Source organism: Ruditapes philippinarum, unplaced genomic scaffold, assembly GCF_026571515.1.
Source record: "Ruditapes philippinarum isolate M1 unplaced genomic scaffold, ASM2657151v2 ctg752_1_1_1_1, whole genome shotgun sequence".
Classification (NCBI taxonomy): domain Eukaryota; kingdom Metazoa; phylum Mollusca; class Bivalvia; order Venerida; family Veneridae; genus Ruditapes; species Ruditapes philippinarum.
The window spans coordinates 163,803-189,926 of NW_026865967.1; the positions used below are offsets into that span (position 1 = coordinate 163,803).

Genomic DNA, 26,124 nt, shown 5'->3' on the forward strand with positions numbered 1-26,124 from the left:
GCCATTTGTCCTTTGCTATTGAAGGCAACATGTCTTAAGCCATTTGTTCTTCAATACTTTTGGCAATATGACTAAAGCCTTTTGTCCTACACTGCTAAAAGCAATTTGTCTGATGCCATGTGTCCTACACTGCTCAAGGTAATGTGATCAAAGCCATTTGTCCTGCACTACTGAAGGTAAAATGTCTTCAGCCTTTTGCCTGCCACAGCTTAGAATAACATGTCTAAAGCCATGTGTCCACCACTGCTCAAGGTAATGTGTTCAAAGCCATTTGTCCTGCACTACTGATGGTAATATGTCTTCAGCCTTTTGCCAGTGCCACAGCTTAGGGTAACATGTCTAAAGCCATGTGTCCTTTACTGCTGAAATTGATATGTTCAAAGTCCTCTATTAATTATGGTTATATATCTAAAGCTATATGTCTTACTCTGCTGAAGGAAATGATTGTAAAGTCTTATCTGCTGCAGAAAATGTTAGTAAAGTCATGTTACATTCACTATAGGAGTAATTTGTCCTCCTGTGATAAAGGTATTTGTTGAAGCCATTTGTTCTTCACTCTTAAAGATAATATGTGAAGATCCATCTGCCCTCCACTGCTGAATGCCATTTGTCAAAATCTTTTGTTTTCCGTTCTTAAAAGTATTATGTTTTCCACTCTTGATGACAATTTATATTAAGTCATGTGACCGCCATTGATGAAGGCAATATGTCTTAAGCCTAGTGTCATCCATTTTTATAGGAAATATGTCTGAAGTCCTCCATTGATGAAGGCATGTTTGTCCTCTATCTTTAAAGAAAATATGCCTTAAGCCAGAAGTCCTTCATTGCTGATGGCAACATGTCTTAACCATTTGTCAAGCTTCAGCCTTCTGATTATGAACTGAATTGCTGAGACAAACCATTGTTATATTCTTGACAATTGACAAAACTGTCAGCTTCCAGTGACTTTTGCAAGTGTTGTTTGAGTAGAATTATTTGATGCTTTAGAAATAATATCAGTCATAACTAAAGTACAGATAGTGATATTTCAAAATAATTTATCAAAATTATTCAGCACCAAATGTCAAGATGATATGTTGCATGCTTGTTATTTCAAAGGTCAAGGATATATTTAGCTATTGGACTAAAGTGTATTTTAAGCTATGGTATTTAATCAGGTAAAATATTTGGCTCACATTTTAAAACCATTTATGATGCATGCAAGAACCATAGCACAAACTGGGACAGCAATAGAAACTTCAGTTATCAGCATCTTCACATCATTCAGAGTGTAGGAGGTGGTGAGGGGGTGGGGTTGACATTTGTCAAATGTTTGAAGTGATGATTATGTACTTAGATATGACTATGCCCATTGCTGAAACTCATTCATTTGTCTATATAATCAAATATTATTTCTATATGATAGCTACTTTATTGACCTTAAATTCTGGTGTTTTGTCAAAGAACTTTTTTAACTGTAAAGCAAGTTTAGTGTCTTTGATTGCTCTTAACCAAGTCAAAACTATTTCTAAAAGAGGGAACTCTGTATAATCAACGCCATTTACTATAGTTTAAGCAACATGTTTCAGATTCATGCTAACTTTCATGAAAATTTTAAAAATGTATTTAAAAGTAATTCTTGTGAAATGAACAAAGATGTTAATTTACACATTGCAAAAATTGTGTTTATAATCCACATAAATTACCACAGAGGTCAAAGTATGCAAAACTGGCCCTTACTACATAAGTAATGCAGCAGAAATATGGTGATAAACACTACTAAGTCAGTCATTAATCACACATATTAACATGTAAATTATTAATTGAATGTGAAATCTTTTTATGTGTACTTTTCTTAAAATCTTAGTAAATTTTTCCAAAGTTTGATTTTCTTGAAATATTTTGGCTGACATCTGGAGGCATGCAGCTTAAAATTTCAGAGGTTTATGGTTTAGAAATTACACATGTAAATATAAATTAGTTTTGGGAAACAAGATGTGATCCCTTCTTAAATCTCCATGATATTGCACATAATATTTCTTTGCACAGGAGCTGCTGTTTGGATTCTAGCTGCAACTTTTATAAGAGTTAGTTAATTTTGGTGAGATAAGTTACTTTTTGCATAGTCGAGCATAAATCAAGGTAAAGGTGAGTGTTCTACATTTCAGATTACAGTAGACTGTCTTATCTTTCAGTAAGAATTAATCTTATCTTTTGGAAAGTTTGAAAAGGAGATTCCTTTTCTTTTAAAGTATTATGTTAGGTTATGTAAAAAAGTGTGTTTTTTTTTTATCAATTTCTTGAATTTGAATTAGTAATGTGAAAGTTGAAGACGAGGTTAAATGAACAGGAAAAGACTTGCAACCTGTATCACATGATCAATTTAATGCATTTTGATTGGATAAATTGTGATGACAGTTTATTGCCTATGGCAACAGTGCACTGACATTACTTTATGTTAATGAACAAAATTCATTCATTAACAGCGTGAAAGGTGTACACTAAGAAGTCATACAAAATTTATACTGAGACAAGGTTGTTTTTTATATACAAAGGTAAAGAATATCTAAAAATGGAAAAATATTTGTCTTGTTTAAAATTTTTGCTCCTCTTTTGAGGTTTTAGTAATTTTGAACAACAGGATATTGTTAATATAACTTTCTTTTATTTAAATATCTTTGTAAAATTTTGGAAAGTGGATTTATCATTTTTATAATTAAAAAAAGTGAAACTTTCTTTCAAAAGTAAGATAATGGAGAAAGTAGAATGGACAATCAGAAATTCTCTTGTGAAAATATTAAAGTATGGATATATTATGAATTGAAAGTGTTGAAGCAAGTCTTAAAAGTTTCTTTCTTCTATTATCATATGTTGAACAACCAGTGTTTGTTGCTTTATATAGAAGGCTATATTGAAATTTAAGATATCATATATTGACATTTCAAGGAGGAATGGAATTTTACTTATGCTTATGATTTTGTCAAATTATGTGTCTTGTTATCTGCAAGGCATGGTAATGTTAAACTAGACTTCTACATTGATGTTTCAAGTCCTCAAAAATGTCAAATCAGTTGATTGTACTGTCTGTGAATCTGTGTGTCTGCAAGTTTTGTTGCTGGACTAGAATCATTCTGTATATTTAGAATATGCAAGTAAAAATGTAGGAGTTACTTAAAAGAACCCCACTGAGATCAAATTGCCTAAAACATAAAATTTGAACTTCTTACATAGATCAAGCGAGACACTTTTAATGGAAAAATCTGCAATGGGTTATACAGCAATAATAATGGTCATGATTAAATGGAAAATTGATTTTTTGTGTGTGATTCTTTGCCTAATTTCAATGAAAAGCATTGCAAAGTTTTCATTTTTGGGTCATTTTGCACAATAAAAATGTTGATTCTGGAAAAACGGTTATTGGCCGGACCTGTACAAATGGTATACAAATCTCAGAAAAATATTGCTTGTCCAGTCATGTCCAAAAATCTCAGTGAAGTCCCTTTCAATATTCCATCTTTATTGCTCTTCTGTCATTGCTTAATTGTGGAATTATATGATATTTAACCCTTTAAAATATGAAAAGAATAAATTAGTTTCAATGACACAATGACAGTTTTTATCATAATTAAAAAGAAAAAGTGTCATAATCAGGTTTTCAGTATAGGAACATTATCAGAAAGCCAATGAAGTTTGTTGAAATTACTAAGATGTTGGTTTCTGTCCGAAAGGTGCACCTGATCATACCAATGTGGATTTAAAAACTGGATCATTTTAAGAGGGAAAAGAAGAAAATTAAAGGATAGAATATTTAGGCCTTCTGGTCATAATAGTATTTCCAGGAAATGTTACAGTTAGTGGGAGTTGCTTAACTTAAAGACCTAAATATAAGATTGCTGATCCCTTAATTCTTTAAGTAGAAAGTTGATGGCCAATTATGACAAGGCTTAGAAATATATTATGTTGTGATTATATAGATAATCTTAAGTAAGTATGGTATACAAGTAGTTTAGTGTGTTAAGGAATATGATTAATATGATATATGTAAGAAAAGAATCAAACAACGGATGTGGTCATAGACAGGAATATCTAGCTCTCGGGTAACTGTTTAGCAGACATCAGCAGAGACTCGTTACCGCTGTAAACGGTTACCTTCAAGCTAGATATTCCGTTCTGTACCGGCAGCCAGTGTCACTGTTTGCTCCAGTTAAATTTCTGCTATGTTGATATAATATATAAATGCATATAGTATGTAAATGATAAACAAGTAAATATATAAAGCAATAAAAATAACCAAGTATCATAATATACCACTATAATGGAATGAATAGATAGAGGATATTCAAGTTTTTTCTATAAATACATGATTTATTTTCATCGAGTGGTATGAAAACAAATATTTCAAGAGTGGCGGTAGCCACGAGTGAAATATGGTAATTTTCATGCCACAAGATGAAAATAAATCATGTATTTATAGAAAAGAACTTGAATTTTCTGTTTATTATATACATTTTTCTCTTTTTTGCGATAAAATTTGAAAGACTTTCCCTTAAATTATGTGTACTTGCAGAATTTAAAAGAAAGTAGTCCGACAAGACACTAGTGAAAATACGGAAAATATGTTTCACTGCAGTGAAAAATAAATAGAAAATGAAAATATGCATTTTATTTCATCAATATTTCTCAATATTTCATTTATAAGTATATAATAAATTAGTATAATGAATAAATTAATTTGTTGTTAATAAGATTCTTGTTTGTAATAATATGCATCAATTAGCATTTCAAATCTGTAAAGAAGATACAAGATACAAATTAATATTCATCTATATATTAAATATGTAAAAAGGTTCAAGGCCATTAAATTCCAAAAAAAAATGTTTGAATTACAAAATGTTGACAATATGCACCAGGGCACTTGATGTTGAAGCTTCTGTGAAACTGGCAATAAGAAATCTTAGTTTCATCCACCGCATGACAAAGTTAATCTGCCTCTATTTTCATCATAAGGTTTTTTGAAAATTTGATACAATTAAAGTTTCCAGATTATATTATATGCATTGGTAATTACTGCTGAATTTGATGATAATTTTGTTGACAGCCAAGTGTTGATCAAGTTATTTAACCAGGGAACAAACCAGCAGTTTGAATCCCTCTAGGTATGATAAATTATCTAATGGAAGGAAATTGTCCTAAACTAGTTTATGGATACATCTAGTTGATGGTTGGTTGATACATTGTAGTTAATTATCTGTCTTTTTGTGACTAAAATAATGCAAGGAAGCACTTCTAGGAGTCTATTGGTCAGCAATTAAGCTAGAAAATTGTCATATTATATGATTTGTCTTACTTGTCAGAAATAAAGTCTTTTAATGTTGAAACACCAACTAATCATAGAAATGTGTTGAAATATCTAATTTTTTTCAATTTATGAATTATTGAATATTTATTAAAGAGTTTTATTTCATGAAAATTTCATATAATACTATTAAACATTTAAATGTGATAACGATTTGAGCCAGGTCAGCTTGTTAGTCCCCTACCGGTTTACCGGAGGGGACTTTAGGTTTACCCTCCGTCCGTCCGTCCGTCCGTCCGTCCGTCAGTCCGTCCGTCCACAAAACTGGATCCCGCAATAACACAAAAAGTACTGAAAATATTTTAATGAAACTTGATATATGGATAGATGGCAGTATGGAGATTATGCACGTCTTTTTCTTTTCTTCCTATGTTGAAAATTCTGGTTGCTATGGCAACAAATAGACTGAAAATATGGCAAATTTTACACATAACCTGGATCCCGCAATAACGCAAAAAGTGCTGAAAATATTTTTATGAAACTTGATATATGGATAGATGGCAGTATGGAGATTATGCACGTCTTTTTCTTTTCTTCCTATGTTGAAAATTCTGGTTGCTATGGCAACAAATAGACTGAAAATATGGCAAATTTTACACATAACCTGGATCCAGTGATAACACAAAAAGTACTGAAAATATGTTTATGAAACTTGACATATGGGTATATGGCAGTATGGAAATTATGCACATCCTTTTCTTATCTTCCTATGTTGAAAATTCTGGTTGCTATGGCAACAAATAGACTGAATTTCAAGATTTCTGATTCTAGTTTTTAAGTTTTTTCACTATAAGTTCTTTATTTCTTAAGGTATTTTCTTCAAAATTTAAATATAAGTTGCTTGTAATCAACCACATCATATGTGACAAGGTTTACAACTCTAGCACAAAATTTATCAGAATTACCTCCCTTGAACTTAAAATTTTCATGAAAAAACACTTTTTTTTTTTTAATAACTTCTTTTTCTGAATGTATCTACTTCAAACTTCATATAAATGTTTCTTATTATCACTCAACATTTGTGAGTGTTCAATACTCTAGCAAGACTATTTCCAGAATTATGCCCCTTTTGAACTTGGATTTTTTTTTTGAGAAATTGGTAATTTTTACTCCAACTTCTTCAATCATGATAGGATTTTAAAAATGTTATATTTTGATAACAGGGATGTTTAAAAAATAACTTTAGAGTGTCCTTCAGTCCGTCTGTCTGTACATAAAAACTGTTTCCTGTGATCACTTTTAAAGAACTTTTTCAACAAATTTACTTAAAATAGGAACATAAGTGAATGGCCAATGGCCCTTCAGAATGTTGCTTGGGCTCTTACCGGTAGGGGACTTATGGATTGCTTGCAATACTATGATAATTGCTTGTTCTTTCTGTGGACATTTTGTGAACTTTCTGTGGACATTCTGTGTGTTTTCTGTGGACATTTGTGTATTCTGTGTACTTTCTATGAACATTTTGTGTACTTTCAGTGGATATTCTGTGTACTTTCTGTAAACATTTTGTGTACTTTCAGTGAACATTCTTTGTATATTCTGTGTACTTTCTGTGGACATTCTGTGTATTTTCTGTGGACATTCTGTGTACTTTCTGCAGACAGTCTGTGTATTTTCTGTGCACATTCTGTGTATTTTCTGTGCACATTCTGTAAACTTTCTGTTCAAATTCTGTGTACTTTCTTTGGACATTCTGTGTACTTTCTGTGGACATTTTGTGTACTTACAGTGGACATTCTGTGTACATGTACTTCCTGTGTATTTTTACCAGACTGTCAACAAAATATCTCATGTTTAATAATAGAAAGTTCCAAATTTATCATACAAACTTAACAAAGTAAACCTCAAGTTATTGCTGGCCAAGCTGAAAGGAATGTGGGATCTTTGTAACATTATAAACAGAAGAACCATTGTTTTAAAACAACCTGCTCAAAAGTGTAATTAGCAAGTGTTTGTTTAAGACTCTACAAAAGATTTGAATTTATTTAGATAAGATTGAAATAATTCAGACTGGGTGTTTTTATTAATTGATAAAAAATGATGATAAATTGATATATGTCATTAAATTAAGTCCGTAAAAAGTAACAAATCATCTTTAGATTTATCATCATCATCATTGAATTGCAACATCTTTAACTATCTTGTACATTTTAGTTAATGCCTTAAGGTTTGATCACACTGAATCACAGGACAGTGTTGAATATGGCAGTCTTTGACAAAGTGTGACTGATTGATGTATCACAATATTTGTTTGAAAGTTGATGTACATCATTTTGTCTTATATGACTTGGGGATTATACATTCTTTGCCAACACACGGCAACTGACATCTCATTTGAGTCATATGTTGTGGCAACCTTGCTTTAATTGTGTGTCTGCAGTTCTTCGCCGAGGCAAAACTGTTTGCCCCAAAACAAGTTGCTACTAAAATCACACATGTACACAGATCGTACCTTGATATAATTATTATTTGTGTTGTCTTGTTAAGTGTATGGTATATAATCAAATAAGGGTAAAATGGGAGGTCATTCTCAGTTTTGAATTTAATTCAACCAGATACAAGATCACTTTTACTTTTAGTCTTTCAATTTCTACAAGCACAGTTGGTTGACAGTATTTTATTAAAGAAAGTATACCCCCTAATATTTTGCACAGTTTTGTTCAATTATGTTACTAAACTTTGGCACTGTCTTTTCTTTTGTATTAACTAGCAATGTCATCGGATGTACACAAAATGCATTGTCATCAGGCATTCCCTATCACTACTTTCTTGAATGTGGATATTGCCTCCTATTTTTTGAGCTGTTTTCATGGCATCTTTGAATTTACTTAGAGCAAAACTCATTAAATAGCATTAATTGCATTTTATATACATGCATAAAATCAAAAGGTCAAGTATGGATATACCAGTCCAAGGCCATTGCACAAGTACCCATGCTGACTTGACAGGACTTGTTAAACAGTCGAGGCATGTCATAAAAAAGACAGTAAAGATGATGGGTGATTTAGAGCATCATTTAAAAACAGATCAACTATTGCACTTACTATCATCTAGTCAGAGTTTAGAGTTATGTAATGATGAAATTCCATGTTGCATCTACATCATTAAATCTTTTAAAGAACATTCGAAGATAATCCGACCAGTTCAATCACTTGTTTTGCAAGTATTTTCGTCATAAATGTATTTTTTATTTTGATGATTTCTTTGCCAGAAAGCCTTTTGATTGTCTGATTATGATGAAGAAATGTTGCAAGCTACTCTTTTTTTCACGCATCTGATTAACACTTGTTTAACAATGCACTTGTGTGCATGAAATACCTCAAATAGAAAATAATGGGACCTTTTATTATGTTGTTGGAAATGAACAATGCAGCAGTTAGATGATGGATACATGGAAATTCTGACAGTCTTAAATGTTACATACGTATGATTTAATGATGTCCTTCATTGAGGTCAAGCCCTTAACGTATTTATCTGTTCTGTAAAGATTTTGAAATGAATATAGTTAAGTTTATACACTTTCCATAAAGAAAGTTTTATGTCATCCACTTTGACATAGTTAATTACTCTGTTCATACTAATTAGGATAAATAACAAATGCACCTGAATGTATAGGGTCTTTGTTTTGTCTGAATTCATTAAATATTTTATGCATTGCAAGATGTTTTGATTGGATGGTCCGGATTTTACGTTGGGGCCTATGAAGTTTATAACAGGATACATGGTCCGCAATAAAAACCGCAAATTTGTAAAGTGACTTGTTTTTAAAAAAGTTTTTTAATTCCCGTTAGGTAACAGTTGATCGTTTGTAGTCATTTACAGAAGCGCTGTAGATTATCAGAAATTCAGGTGAAATTTACATGCTTACCTAATTTACAAAACCTGTAGTCACAATAACAGAGACTTTATTCTTTGTTTGTTATTCTATAATTAGAATGACATTAAAAATAACATAATTATTTTTATTTTGTCATGATTTTCCTTGAAATGATATTGCATATCGTCTAAGTGTTGACAGCAATTGATCTTTCATTATAACAGTTGTGTTATTGTGTTAACTTTCATTGGTTTGAGGTCTGAGATTGTTCATGTTTTATCATATCATATAACTATGTTAATATTGTCAAAAAGGCAATTAGAATTGTTCAGAAACAAAAAATTAAATTGATATGAAACTTATATGAATAATTATGATTTCTTAATGCATTGATACCAATATTCTACTGAGTATTTGAAATTTTTAGACTAGATCTAAAATTTATTTTTCGAGGTAAGTTTTTGCTGAATGGACTATTTCGATATTTTTGCTGAATCTGTATTTTGTTATTAATTGAAACCAGAAGTCTCTGTAGGCTTGGCTTATCAAGAACTAACATTCAGGATGCTGGCTGAACAAAGTTTTCTATAGCTGTTTTCAGTTGTTATGTCTATAGGTAGAAGGTTCTCTGTTAACTTGGATTTTAAAGAAATTTGGAATGTTAGTTTTGTGAACTGAAAAGTATTTTATTTATATCTATTTTAAGGTCAAAATTAATGTAAATTAACTTAAATATTTTATTTATATCTATTTTAAGGTCAAACGTATATGTCCCGAGGCAAATCTGCGATTGCCGGGAAAGAAAATATTTGGGAACTTGGATCCTGAATTTATTCAGCAGCGGAGGGAAGGCCTCGATGATTTTATCAAGAAATTAATTCAACACCCGAGACTGTCTCAACAGTGAGTAATAGATTTGTTTACCTTTTTAGCTAATCTTAGGCTCTAGCATCTTATTTGATATGCCACAGTGATGGATTTCCTGATACTTGTGTGTTATTAGGAAGCAAATTTATTTCATCCCAGCAATTTTTCATCCTGGTCTTATTGTATTAACTAAAAATGGCATGATTTTTTTCAAAGACCTCCTTGAACAACTGCTAGCAAATGATGAGAGTACATAGAATGTATATAAAATGAGGAAAGATGTGTGTTGTAAGCTGAATCAAATAAAAGAGTTTCTGTAAAGAAGACTTATACTGTACAGAATTAATTATTTTTTTTTTTGAGTAGCCAAAGCCAGTAAAGTGCATTTGTATAACTGTAGACTAAAAGTGTAAAAGTTGTATACATTCTAATTGAATGAAGTTTTAGAGGAAGCAGAAATACTCTGTCCATTAACATACAGTAATTATATTCTTCCAGCACCTGGGCAAATTTTTAACAGTGATTTAAATAAGTATATTAAATACTTTATTTGTGTAGTCTCTCAATTGCACCAATAAAAACTGCATAATACTGTTGATGCATACAGATTTGTGGTATTTCTTCAACCTGGAGCAGCATTCTTTATGATTTTTGTATGTTTTTTTATGTGGATGTCAGTGTGTTAAATTTGATTTTTTGTTCATATAAAAGGATAAAGCAGTATATTTTTTCAGAAAGTTGACATGTCTAGAGAGAAATTGATTATACTTGTATCCCTTTGAGAATTTTTGTATGGTAATTGTTGAATATCTTTAACAAAATGTTTGGTAAGAATTGCCTTCAGTCAAGATATCAAGTTTAGAGATAATCTTAAGGCTTTTATAACACCAAATAAAAAAGATTGCTTTAATGTAATTTAGCTGTCTAAAGATGGTATTGACGTCACAGTGTCAGGTAATTGTCACTTTGTCCTGCAATGTTGACCTAAACAGTTAATTTATTGCTATAATATCATCAACACACTTGTCTTAATTATTATTATTATTATTATATATGTTGAACTAGATATGTTTATAGTTTTACCTTGGCCTAATAAACAAATTTAGTTTCTTTACAAAATTACACAATAATTTATAGCAGTACAGAAAAATTAGCCTATATATACAATTTCCCTAGATTCAAAATACTTGAATGCGTTTGCTGTTTGAGAAAAACACTGTTTTTGAACAATCAACCAAGAACTGTGAATGTACACTGGAGGATATAATAATTTCCTGTTGCAACTGTTACCATTTTATTAATGCAAAAACAGTTTCAATTTTACAATTCAAGGTCACAAACTCTATAGAACAAATAAAACATTTACTCATATCAAATTTAGATGAGAATGCAACATTGTAAGCTTGTAATTCTAATCAGCAAACATCATGCAAATGAAATAAATGTTATGTTTTGAAAAAAATGGCTGAACCTGGTGCATGCATTACTATGATGCGATAAAGATTAGGTATAAATAGCAAACTTGTAACTAGATATAGAGACACTTTGGATCTGGCAAATGTGGGATTTTTCTCATCTAATCTGCATCTATTATGGTAAAAGTTTTTTTGACACTGCTGTGACCATATAAACTTCTGTTTCCATAGGGTCTCTTTGATATTGCTTATAAAAGTTGTGAACATTCTAAGGATATCAGTTTTCCACAGAATGTGAAGGAATCAAATTCTTGAGTTATTAAAATGACCATTTTAACCTGCATATTTTATTGATAGACGAGCATTATAGCTTTTATTAAAATCTTTTTTGTGGGAAACAACATTGCTCAAAACTTTGGTTTTTGGCATGTATCATTGCCTTGTGGATTTTTACATAAGTTTATATAATGACATGCCCTTAATTGTGAGTAAAAAAAATGCTCCACCCAATTACTTAGTTTGCATAAACATATACAGTTAATCTTTAATTTTCTTTCTCCAAAACTTTAGTGCCCAGGGCTTATAATAAGATATGTGTCATGTAGCATCACCTTGTACCCCTCTACAAAAAAATAAATTGTATAAATGATGATGCCCCAATCGTCAAAATGAGATGTTTTTTCTAAGAAACAATATTAGTGTTGCTTGACATGACAGTGACCTAACTTGTTCAATTTAGTTTGTCAATTGTTATCAGTCAAAAATCCTTGTTAATGAATCCAGGGAAAGAAAATCGTAAAGAAGCCTCGACTCCTTCACTATTTCTGTGACAAGTTTTATCACCATGGTGATAAAAAAAATAATATAACTACAGAAATATATTATTGTAACAAACCATTTTGATTTTTTATGACTATAATTTTTTTTCAGCTGGAAAAAATACCAATAATTTAGAAACATATACCTTGTCTTGCAGATTAAATAAATTGCTAGTTAGCTGGTAAGAATTACTTATTGGCATTGGTTACAAGAATTCTGTGCAGCATTTACGTCATTGCTACAACAGAAAACTCGTACCAATTATATATGATCATCTCTGGTTTGCTTTTCTGTCAGATTTACTTATAAACAAATTGTTTTGAAAGTTTTAAAAGTATTTTTTTGCTTTCTCTAGGTCTGCATTCTATCTATTACTATAAAAAGTTGTATAAAATCATGTAAAATGTAAGTTAAGGAGGAATTTACAGGAATTATAGAACGAGGAAATATACTTCAGACAATGTTTCTTTCTCATATATTTGCATTGATTTCCTGCATTTAATTTTAGTTAGACCTGTATAAATGCTGTTTTTTGTTGTTTTTTTAGGTTTTTTTTGTTCAGACAAATCTTTGTCAGAATAATTATATTACAGACTTGAGGAATTAAAGGAAAAAGATACGGGGAAAGTTTTCATAATGTCTACCATATCATTGATTTAAAATAGGCTTAAATGCTAACTATAATTGTATCATGATAGATTTTTTAGTTGACAGTGGTTGATAATCAATTTGGGTATGTGCTTTATATTGTAAAAGTTTACTTAGTCAATTTCAAATACAGCTTATATATGGTAAGGAGTTGAAGTTAAATTTATGCCTTGATTAAGTTGTCGTTAATCCCTCAAAGTAGACGTCCTTAGTATGTTTTCTGATAAGAAACATTTAAAGTGGAATAGAACTCTGGTAAATATATGTTTATTTATATACCTTATTTTATTTCAATGTTGTGTGGTGATATTTAGTGTATGATATCAGGGTCATTAGAGTTCTTTAACAATATAAATGTACTAAAAAAATGAGATTTATAGTCATTTATTGCTGTAAAATCAACAGATGTTTGAATGTAGATCATGGTGTATAAAGGGAAGTAACCACACTGGATTACAGCTGGAAGATTGAATCTTGGAAATAAATCATTCTGGTAAATCTTAAAGATCACACTTAGTTAGGTAACCTTTTTTTCTCTTGTTTGTTAAAAGCTTTTAGAACCACCTTAAAGTAGAGGCAATCAGTATGATTTTATACCACTTATTTTAGTATAAATACTATCCAAAGTAGATAGAGAGATAGACTACTTAGTAATTCAACATTTAAATACCAGGGATCATTAAGCTGCTTCTGTGTTTTTCAAACATCCTTTTCCCCACCAGCAATGTTTGTGTGTTAGAATAGCAGAAGACATTTTGTTAAAATACCAGAACATAATTTACTGTGAAAGTATGTTTATAGAATGATTCCTTCTGTTCTTGCTGAATATATTTCAAAGATTCATTATAACACTGTTAAATCTCAGTACAAGTTACAATAGTTTTGTGCTTATAACGTTTGTTTATGTTTGATTTTCATGTCTTGAAAATATTTTCCTTTACTGAGGCATATACTATTGTGATATATTATCTGGTCAATAATAAAATTATTAATTTAAATTTTTCACATAATAATAATATATATTGACAATTTATAATGGTTTTAGATATGGAAGTGGTTTTTGTTGTGTCTGCTTTTAGAAACTGGCTTTTTCTTCAGGGAAATTTACAGGCAATGAGGTTTGATAAATAACAGATGTCTATGACTGAAATGGTGTCACATATGATTAACAATAATTTATGATACTTGTGGTGTTCAATAATGTTATAATACTTTTATACAGCAGTCTGTAACATACGCCAACAGCCAGTCTGAGAGACATAAATTACAATGTATTTGTGGTGCCTGTTGATTCACTTAAAGTACAAGCTCCAGTCTGATTGCATATTTTCAGCACCATTTATAATATTATTTATTTGCTTCCGTTTGTTATTTAAATGGTTTTTGAGGAGATAGAATCTGCTGTCTGAAGAAATATTACAAATCTGAGAAATGTTATTCATTCTCATTTTATATAACTATTGAAGACAAATAATGTAATGTTGATTATCTATCATAGAATAGGTCTTTCTACAACCTCTCGGCAAACTTCAATGTAATTATTTACTTTCACTGTTTGCTAGAAGGTCGTAATAATGGACAACCATCTGTTCTACCATTGTCAATAATTATTGAAAGGTTCTGGCTTAAATGTTTTGTAATATAAGATCAAACTTCAGTCTTTCTCTCAGTGTTTTATTTTAGTCATGACCAACATTCAAGGTAGGCGTATTAATTCTAAAAATGAAAATGATGCAATTTTACTGATGGCAAGAAAGTCATAATAAATTAATACAAAATGTGCTATAATTTTTAGCTCGACTTTTCTATGAAAAGGGGAGCTATCCTACTCGCCCCGGCGTCGGCGTCGGCGTTGGCGTCACACCTTGGTTAAGTTTTTCGTACCACCCCACTTTATTTCAGAAGTATTACAAGTATGGCTTTGAAACTTACCATACTTGTTCACCATCATAACCTCCATCTACAGACAAGAGTACATAACTCTGTCAAGGTTTTTGACAGAATTATGGCCCTTTTTTGACTTAGAAAGTGTATTGAGCTTGGTTAAGTTTTTTGTACCACCTCACTTTATTTCAAAACCATTGGAGGTATTGCTTTGAAACTGACCATACTTGTTTACCATCACGACCTTCATCAACAGACAAGAGGACATAACTCTGTCAAGGTTTTTGACAGAATTATGCCCCTTTTTGACTTAGAAAATACATTGAATATGGGTAAAATCCACTTATTGCCTTAACCCTTTGAGATATTGCTTTGAAACTTTTAATGCTATTTCACATCATTACCCCCATCTGTACGCAAGAGAAGGTAACTCTGTCAAGGATTTGTTTTAAAAATTAAGGCCTTTTATCGACTTAGAATCTTGGTTAAGTTTTTAGTACCAGTCCACTTTTTGACTGAACTGTTTGAGATATTAATTTGAAAGTTGGAATACTTGTTTACAATCATGATTCCCAAACATGTCCAGGAGAAGGTAATTCTGTCAAAGATTTTATTTGAATTATGGCCCTTAACTGTCAATGTTTTGTATTATAGGCAAGCACTAAAAAACTTAAAAAATCTAAAAAAATTCATTCCTATCCACTTGTTCACTTTACCATAAATTATGTCATATAAACATTGCTGTAATATTCAAGGGTATCAAACAACTAGTTCACTTTAAAAATACAGAGATTCTTGTATTGCCTTTTACTGCAAAAACTTTTTTTATTGGCAAGCAATAAAAAAGTCGAGCGCGCTGTCTTACGGACAGCTCTTGTTCTTTAAACTTATCAGGTACGTATATTAACGTATTAACGTATATGTTAATATACGTACCTGAACTTATTCAGGGGTTTTCCTGTTTTGATTTTGGGAAGAATTTTCTAATATTGCTGATTTTGAAAGTAAAAAGCTGGTGTGAGTTTGAATTTTTTGGGAAAACTGCATGATTTTAAAGAAATTTCTGTTGGGAAGATGCCTTTTAGAGGCCTTTGCTATATAAGGTAGAAAAAACCCTGTGATTGGATTTTTTTACTCAGAAATGAATTAAGGAAATATATTTGTTTAACAAATAAGATTAACAATACTTGAATGTGACAATTTCTTGTCTATTGTTATTATATATGTAGTTTAGATAAAACATGTTTCAAATATATTTCATGAACAAATTTGCATTTGGACATTTATTGCTCTGCCTTTTGAATGCTTTTGTTTGCTTTTGTTTGTGATAGATATTTTTGTCTTCATTAAAAACATGTGTTTAGTTAATGCAGAATTTGTTTTAGTTTGATTGTGTAGAAAGCTAGAGTCATTCTCTAATCTGCTCCTCAACGAACATTAGTCCTGAGCTATGAGTGTAAAGTTTTTTTGCTTATGGAAACAATGCATTGCCATTGACCTATTATTGAAACAGTCCTTCAAAACTATGTCATGACAGAACAATAATTTACTTATTGCTTGTTACCTAGAGATACTTTCGTAACAGTTTTGTAACACCTTGTTATACACATGTTCTCTCCATTACAAACATACACTGATTAATTTTTGTTCACATTTTCAAAATGTTTTCACAAACAAACATGTATTTGAGTTGTACAATTACATTAACGTTGTTACACTGGAATGTTAAAATCAAAGCTATTTTTTTTTTGAAGCAATGGTCCTAACTATGGAGCTATTTTCTGCACATTAACATCTTTAAAAAAAACAACAAAAAAAACAACTTAAACAGCTTTTATTCCTATATAAGAGCCACCACAAACAGGGCCCACACTCAAAAAACACAATAAACAAGGTTTTTCAAAGGTCAAGGTCATACTTGAATTACTCATTGTGTAAGTTTAGATCCTCAAAGCCATTCATTAATATGTTATGGCCAATTTTTGCAAAATACAATTATTTTACCATAAATGTCAAGATCATAATTATGAAGGTAAAGGCCAAGTTAAGCTGACCTTCTCGAATATATATTTTCCTATAGGTTGTTGTCCAAGAATAAATACAATATAAACATTTATAACAAAATTATGACCAAATTCAATAATTTGACCTTGAAATTCAATGTCATTTTAAAGTGAAGGTCATGCCTGAATCACTAGACATACAATGTTATTATGAATCAAATATATCCTTTAATAACAAAGTAATGGCCAATTTTAGCAAAATTCAATTAATTTACCAATAAAGTCAATATTATTTAAAGGTCAAGGTCAAATGCAGTTTGGCCCTTTAAAGGTTATATTGAACACGTTGTTATGTCTAATAATGAAAACAATACATCCATTAATAACAATGATATAGCCAACTTATATAGTCAATTTTAGCAAAATTCAAAGAATCATTTTATTGTCAAGGTCAAATTCTTTAATATGATATATGCATGAAGACTTCATGACAAGAAGTTTTATTATACATATAATTGGTTGGGTGGTTTTGGAGAAGATTGTGTCTTCAGTCTAACCGAAACAGCAAGGCATCCAGTTGGACAGACAACCTTAACCAGTAAACTTTGGTTTTGTAGGGGGTTTATTAAGTTATTATACTTGTAAGCAGATCGGAGTCAGTCTTCAACCAAACTTTATTATACAGTAAGAAAAAGGGTATTAAGTATGACAGGAAATATCAGTTTTCAGTAGATATACTACATGTTATATTATATGTTAAAGTTTCTAATTACTGGATTTTTTACATGGTCATATTGCAGGTATGATGTGTGAATGTTGTCAGGTTAAGTGATGGTTACTGTCAGTATAATAAACAATCAATCATATATATATATATGTAGATATATGATGGTCAATACAGTTATTTGTCACATGATATCATGTGACTTATATAGCTTACCATTACCTTGTGGTCAGTGATACAAAAATCAGAAAAAAGACAAGATACTGGTTTATTTTATGTCATAATTGTGAATAATGGATCTAAGAAGATAACATTTAAGTGTAAGTATTATTACATAGTACTTTAGCATTTTAGCAGAGATAGTTAGTTAGTTAAATTGTCTTTAGTAAAGATGCAATGGACATTTATTTTGTGTTGTGATTTTTCTTTGTTTTTGGCTGTACTTTTGACTATTTCATCAGTATTTAATTTGAAAGTGTCCATGAAAAATAATGAATGGTCTTGTCCAAATTGTACCAGTTGATCTTGGTTTGCACTGGTTTTGTCACTAGCTTTTGATGCTGCCAGCAGGCTTAGGGTGAAACTTAAACATACTCAATTGAAAATAAAACTTGGAGCCACTCTCACACATCTGCTTCTTGAAAATAACCAGTACTGGTACATGTATTATATGAGGAAACATTTTAGTGACCCTAGTAAGGTTCCAGGATCTTGTGATCCCTGTGTTTAGAGGAAAACACCTTGACCACTTGTCCACCTCTCAGAATGCATTCAAAGTCAGTTGCATCTGCCTATTTAAATTTATTAATACAGTCTGAATCTAAATTTTGCTTCAATTTAAAACAGTTGACTAGTTACTGAGCCGCTGGTTATGGTCACTTAATTGCTCCCGGTTTCAATATATTCAGTAATTCCTTGCTAAATGTTTACATTAAGAAGAATTTTTGTTTTACCAACATATATTATTTACCACATCCAAAGGATAGATAAAAGAAATGGTCCCTCTGTTTCTGTTTACAGTCATATCTCTCTGTTTAGAGTCATATCTCTGTGTCTCTGTTTACAGTCATATCTCTAAGTCAGTCAATTATCACTTTGTCTCATTTACAGTCATATCTCTCTGTTAAGTCAGACATATCTCTGTGTCTCCATTTACATTCATATACATCCCTGTGTCTTGGTTTACAGTCATATCTCTCTGTTTAGGGTCATATCTCTAGTAAAAGTAATATCTCTTTTCCTCTGTTTAAAGTCATATTGCTGTATCTCTGTTTAAAGTCATATCTCTCTGTTTAAAGTCATATCGCTGTATCTCTGTTTACAGTCATATCTCTCTGTTTAGAGTCATATTGCTGTATCTCTGTTTAAAGTCATATCTCTCTGTCTCTGTTTAAAATAATATCTCCCTGTTTCTTGTGTTTGGAGTCATACCTCTATGTTCAAAGCCATATCTCAACATTTTAAATTAAACAAATTAAAGTTAAAAATGAGGCATGTATTTATGTATCATTCTTACAGTTTAATCCTTTCAGTTTTCATCTATTTGTCAATGTTTTATATGGTTCTTATCTGCAATTATAGGTCTCTTGTAAAAAATTTCATCTTACATTCGTGATTATAAAAGAAACTTAAAAAAATTGTTAATCAAGACTAATTTTCAGTATGTATATTTTACAAGTTTCTCTAGATTTAAAGGCCTGAAAATAGGAAAAACTTTTGAGGTAATTTAAATTTATTTGTTAAAGACGAAATTAAAATATTTTTCTTGGCATATATAACAATCTTTTATCAAAGAGTAATATGTTTATGTTTTCCCAACTTTGTCATTGTATATCATGTATACGATCCCAAAATGTTTCCTGGTATGAAATAATAAGAATCATGACAATCTCTCCCAGACAGTTCCCTGCTGCTTTATTTTGACTGTGCTTCAAAAGCAGTGCTTATGTTACCTTGAACATTTCCTGGCTGGTAATTTTGACAGTGTCAGCTCAACATATATTATCTACTCATATTTTTTTGACATGCGAAAGTTTGGACATACATACAATAGATTTGTTATAATGGAAGTTTGAAGCTTGTTTGAACCATGGTTACGACTCTAGTTAGGCTTGAATATTTTAAGTTTTTGCCGAGAGGCAGACTTTTTTTAGAACTAGCCCATCTCTTCCTCATTATTCAATAAAATACCTCTCTGATTAAAAAATCTATAGGTTTAAGAGGATGGTCAGTCAGAAATCTAAGGATATTTATATGTACATTGTACCAGTATTTTTACAGCTGGTCTGAGGTCAGTTGACTAATCTGTCATCTGTACTGGTGTTAAAGCTGATAGTAAATTGTTTATGCATTTTCCTTAAAGGCATTCAGGGTTTTATAATGAATACTTATTATCATAACTTACCTAGATAGTGGATGATTATAAGTCAATGCATTAATAATACTAATACATGTATTGTGATAGGAACATGAAAAAGTTTCACTAGGCTATAAGTTTGTTATTTTAATAATTTTATTAACCCTGGTGACAATGACTTATTTATGCCACCTGCAGTATTATGCAACCATACACTTCAACAGATCTTCTACTGTTAGCAACTGTGTGATAGCACTATTGTCACAGGGTGAGAAAAATATGCAGCCTGACCGGGACTGGAACCCGGGAACGTCGGACTACCGTTCCAATGCTCTACTGACTGAGCTATCCGGCAGATTACACATCTTCTCCCCTAGATAGTACACAGTTCTGAACTGTGACATGCTTCTCCGAAATATTGAAATTGGTCCTCGAATTTCACAGAGTTTCAGAGCAATGCTAATTAAACTCTGAGCTATATGCAGTCACGGTCCCCCATTGGGTGCCAAATGTCACAGGGTGAGAAAAATGTGCAGCCTGACCAGGACAGGAACCCGGGACCCTATGAATACTGTTCCGCGGCTCTACCAACTGAGCTATCGGGCCTCTTACACATCTTCTCTCCTTAATAGTGAACAGTTCTGAATTGTGACACTATGATTTTGAAATTACTTAAATGAACAAAGAATAGACCAAATTCAGGGATAGGTCTAGGATTTTTTACCAGAGCAAGTTGCAAAACTTTGACAAGGGGTATGACATATCCAAAAAGTGGTAGACATTATAGTTGTTTTTCAGAGTTTCAGAGGTGTCACAAGTTTGCTGATATTCACTAGTTTCACTTGTTGTATAATTTGCATGATTTTCGCCCACATTCTAGCCAGATCACATCATGGGGTTCATAACCCCTACCTCCACAGCCACCCCACCCCATTCTTAATTCAATGAATGACAATTGGTGCAGATATAACAGAATATTAACTGCTGAGGGAAGGGAAGTTACTTTGTGTAAATTGAATGCAACAAAAAGAAGAGAGACAACTTTTCTGAACAAAAAAGTATTATAACTTATAGAGGTTGTTTCCCTTGTTTAGGCATATATGCATACATCTTAATTAATTTACAGATTTAATTTATGAATGTAAATAAAATTATGTTATTCATAATATTATTCCATTTTAATAATTTTTTGTTTAAAGCAGCACGCCTCCAGATTCATGTTTATTATCATGAAAATTTTGGATATGTACTTAAAAGTAAAATATTGTGAGGTGAACAAATAAAGTAATTTACATATTGCAATCGGCACTTTTACAATCCACGAAAATTAACAAAAGTAGTCAAGATATGCAAAAACAGCCATTATTGCGTTAGTAACACAGTAGAAATATGGTGATAAAATACTACAAATCAGTTTTAAACCGCCCATAACATGTAAAATATAACTTGGATCTTGACTGTTTTTATCTTTCTTAAAAGTTTAGTGCATTTAATTATCAGCGTACAGCTTTAACATAATTTTTATTTGTTTGTAATATTTAGCTATACAACTTTGTATTATTATCACATCCAAGGGTTTTTACTGATGTTGTTTTTTCAATTTATCAATTTACATTAATATTTTACAGTATGGATTTCAAATTCTAACTTCTGGTGATTTTATTTGGTCTTTCCTTTCATTGTTACAGTATCAGTGGTAAGGAAGAAAGAATGTTTCTTTTTCATTACTTTTAAAATATATGATTCAATAGGATTTCTGAATCTATCTTTAAAGGGACTCCAATTAAAAAAAAATTGGCATGACTGGATTGGAATTTTGTTCTTCAAATTTTTATTTCTATTCTCTAGTGGTCACATTTTTGACCCAATTATTAAGAAACCTTGTCAGGATGCTTGTTTAGTCAATTGTTTGGATGAGTTCGAACATGGGTCATCTCGGGTGGAAAACTAGGTCACAGGAGCTAAAAATAGAAAAACCTTGCGAACAGTCTAGTGGTCACATTTTTGACCCAATCATCATCAAACTTTGTCAGAATGCTTGTCTAGTCGATGCTTGGATAAGTTTGAACATGATTTATCTGGGATGGAAAACTAGGTCACAGGAGCTAAAAATAGAAAAACCTTGTGAACACTCTAGTGGTCACATTTTTGACCCAATCATTATCAAACTTTGTCAGGGTGCTTGTCTAGTTAATTGCTCGGATGAGTTCGAACATGGGTCATCTTGGATGAAAAACTAGGTCACAGGAGCTAAAAATAGAAAAATCTTGTTAACACTCTGGCGGTCACATTTTTGACGCAAGTGTCATTAAACTTGATCAGGATGCTTGTCTAGGTACTTGCTCGGATGAGTTCAAACATGGGTCATCTCGGATGAAAAATGAGGTCACAGGAGCTAAAAATAGAAAAATCTTTTTAACACTCTAGTGGTCACAATTTTGACTCAATTGTCATCAAACTTGGTCAGGATGCTTGTCTAGGTAATTGCTCGGATGAGTTCGAAATCGCATGTGAAACTAGGTCAACGGAGCTAAAAATAGAAAAATCTTGTTAACACTCTAGTTGCTACTGTTTTGATCCAAGTATCCTGGAAATTGGTCTGAAAGTTTGTTTTGATGATTTCTAGGTCAAGTTTGAATATGGGTCACCTGGGTAAAAACTAGGTCACACTGCCATACAAATATGGATAATCCTTGTTAACACTGTAGTGGTCACATTTTTGACTCACCTGTCATGAACCTTGGTCAGAATGCTTGTCTAGGTAATTGTTCGGATGAGTTTGATGGGCCAGGTGAGCGATCTAGGGCCATCATGGCCCTCTTGTTCATATTTTTAATGTGCACAAGGTGATCTATATAAGATTTTCAAATGTTCTGTTATCAGTTTTTTTGGACCTTAGTGTAGCCCCTTTAAATGGTATATTATTGTGCTATATGGTCATTTGTTACAAGTGTATTGAAAATGAAACTATTGAATATACATATATTATATTTCTGTTACAATACTTGGTAATGATGTGACAAGGACCAAACACTTTACTGTTCAAGTCGAGGATGTTGATACTAAATTTCCCTTTAATAAGCAATGTACATGGGCAAGTCCATTTCATTAAATTAGTGATATAAATGTTACATGACTTGATAGGTTGAAGCATTAAAGCACTCCTCAAATTAGCTTGTCATACAGTAAGTGACAATATCATGTCCATGGTATGCTTTTTGTTTTGGTCAAGTAGGTGCACATTGCCTATGGGATATTGGTAATGTAATTTGGCTCACTGGTCACAAACTTACCTCTATTGTTCCCTCTGGCCTAAATTTACAGTATCTAATTCTTATATGGCTAGTTAATGTAAAAAAAAGTGTCTGTGAAGTAGAGCATCTTTTTCTCACAGATATGTCAAGTGTTAAATGTTTATTATTTAATTTCTTTTCTGCTCTATGGATGCAATAAATCATATTATTTGAATCTGCATAATGCTTAATTGTTAAAGTTTTGTGTGTTTTATGTGAAAATATTTTATTATTAAACAGAACTTGACAGCAGTTATTGTGCTAAAGGTTGACAAACTGTTAAACTGTTTGTTTATTATTATCAAATAAGAAGATAATAATTTGATAGGTTACTGCAGTGAGAAATCAGCTATATGGATTGTTAAATAATGATAACAATTTATTCAATTGAGATTAGATTTTTATCATACACATATGGCATGCTCAATGTGTCAAAAATATTAAGATATAAATCTGTTCATGGGGATATAAAACATATGTCTTTTGTTCAGACATATTCTAATATTTCACAGCTTTCAGTTTTAGAGATGTTTGATTAAAGGTGTTTTTATTGATAACTTAATTGAACAATTACAAGATTAAAGAATAGTGTGATATAAATAGCTTATTGACGAGTGATTGTTTACATTCCGCACGGACATGATTGGCGTCCGCGCCGAAGCGCGGCGCTCTTATGGAATGAGATCAGATTTTGTGAAAGGGCGACAGCAACTTCTCGAGCCTTTTAGTCGGTCATAATAAAAGCCGAAAATTCCGATCGGTATGAGGGTGCTTGATTATTAAATAAGAATGAAATGTCGCGATATGTTACTAAAAATGAATTTTTCGCAATGCAAACATTTTTCAAATGAAATAACCTTTTCCGTCAATAAATCGCGCTCTTCGGGGTTTTTTATTTATCATTTTGTAGTACACAGTCGGTTATCATGGTATGTTATTGTTGTACATGTATCCTAGAATGATCAGTTGATGACCTAAATATTCCAAAAACCTATTTATAGATATATCTGTTTATCAACTCCTATCGGTAAATGCCGGTCTCTCCCGGTCTATTTTGACCAGGATTTACTAGTGACCGGCGAATAGTACCACAGGTTTTATTGTCCGGTCTCTTCCCGGTTTTGGAGTAGATGTTGATATCGTTACAATTAGAAAAAACAACAATAGCATGTTTCATTTTATCTATATGAGATAAAACAATAATATGTACACGGATTTATATGTAATATAAATCCGTGATATGTACAATAATTGAGAAAAAGGTACATTTTTTTATGGTATTAAAATGACCATTATCAACTTTGAAACATTTTATTTAATTATTAATTTGTTATCCGTGTTTAGTAAAGAATGCCGAGGAATTATTCAAAGTTACAAATTAGATTTTATGAATTATTCAATTTGATCGATAATTTAAAAAATGATAAAGAAAAATACAATGTACATGTACATGGTTTAAGAATAAACAATATTATATATTGAAAGATAAACCATAATTTACTGACTTTTTCCAGTTAAGCTTTGACTTATATCGTCGGTCAATATGACAATTGAATTCTTAAAATTTATTTTACAATTTTAATAAAAAAGAGTAGTAAAACTCAGTATTAAAATAGCACATAAAACACAAAAAAGAATAAAAGAAAACAATATTCATAAAATTTGTATTTTTTTTTAATTAAAATTAATAGATATTACAATTATTGTATAATAAACAATTATGCTTCAACATGATCAACATGGTAATATAACCAGTGTCATATTTTACTAACTTAAAGTGTGAAACAGATACTTAAGGGGGTCTTCGCTAATAGCGATAACATAATAAGGGACAAATGTGTGGTACGTGTTGATCATGCGTTACACATATGGATTATAAATGATTGCATACATGTATATCCGTTGCTATTAATAATCACGATCATAAAGAAATAACAAGTAATATTCTAATCTCTAGCAATGCCAATCAAAAGTTCATAATGAACAATGTCTTTCGTCCGCTCATTCATAAGTGGTATACATTTCTGGTAGTTTATAAGAATATCTTGTCATCATATGTGTACTAGTTCATCTTCACTTGCTGCATTTCTTGCTTGGACGCCCTTTGATGCTTTGCATCAATGCTTTTCTTGTATATTACTACTATATAGTTTACAATATAAGCTGGTAGTTCATACTCTACGCTATTCATTCATACTATCGGTTTAAGGTAGACTAGACGGTTGTGCAGCTTTTAAGGTTGTGTGAACAAATTACAATTATCGTGTCATAATAATTTGTTTTAAGGAAATTAAGAAAATTCTTCTTGTGATAATTAATAATGGGATATTTTCAATATGGATCGGATTTATGAAATAAATTGTAGAACAAGTTTAAGAACTATATTTGTTATAAAGAACTGCTGTGATTTAAGTTTAAGTTATAAACATTCTTAATGAAGGAGATATTTAAGAGAAATAAAAAGGAAGGGACTGCGTCTAAAAGAATGGGGGACCGTCCAACTCCTTCAAATCTATTTGGACGGTTGATGAAAAAATTTATAATTGTGTAAGTTTTTACAATATTATTTCCATACTTTTATTTATATTTATTTTTACTATTATGTTTTGGACGATTTTTTATTGTTTCTTTTTGTTGAGGAAACTTTAATTTTGGTTATTGTTGTTAGGACAGTGAGACGGCATCTGATGACTGAAAATTAAACTTTCTACAGATTTTATTATACATTATGACATCTCAAGCCAATGTGTATGAAAAAAATCCACTGTTTTGATTTCTTTTTTAAAGTTCATGAAAATAATTCAAATAGTTCAAAGGTATACATAGATTATCGTAGGATAGAATGCTTTTAAATTAGGATATCTGTACCCAGCTACCAATATTCAAACATAATCAACAAGTTAGATCAACAGGATATATTTACTCAAAAAGTTCAAGAGCAAGTTATATGCCATTATTTTATT

General features: G+C 31.1%; 1 protein-coding gene across 3 annotated transcripts in view; it reads left to right on the top strand.

The window, feature by feature from the left end:
- LOC132730887 (serine/threonine-protein kinase Sgk1-like) overlaps positions 1 to 26,124 on the top strand; it is an 83,401-nt gene that overhangs the window by 27,213 nt on the left and 30,064 nt on the right. For 2 of the 3 annotated variants that reach the window (XM_060716968.1, XM_060716969.1), the window contains one exon: positions 9,910 to 10,055. In XM_060716968.1, coding sequence (XP_060572951.1) covers positions 9,910 to 10,055 — 146 coding nt within the window. Of the gene's footprint in view, positions 1 to 9,909; positions 10,056 to 25,330; positions 25,709 to 26,124 lie in introns of those variants that run through there. The other variant, XM_060716970.1, reaches the window with a different exon arrangement.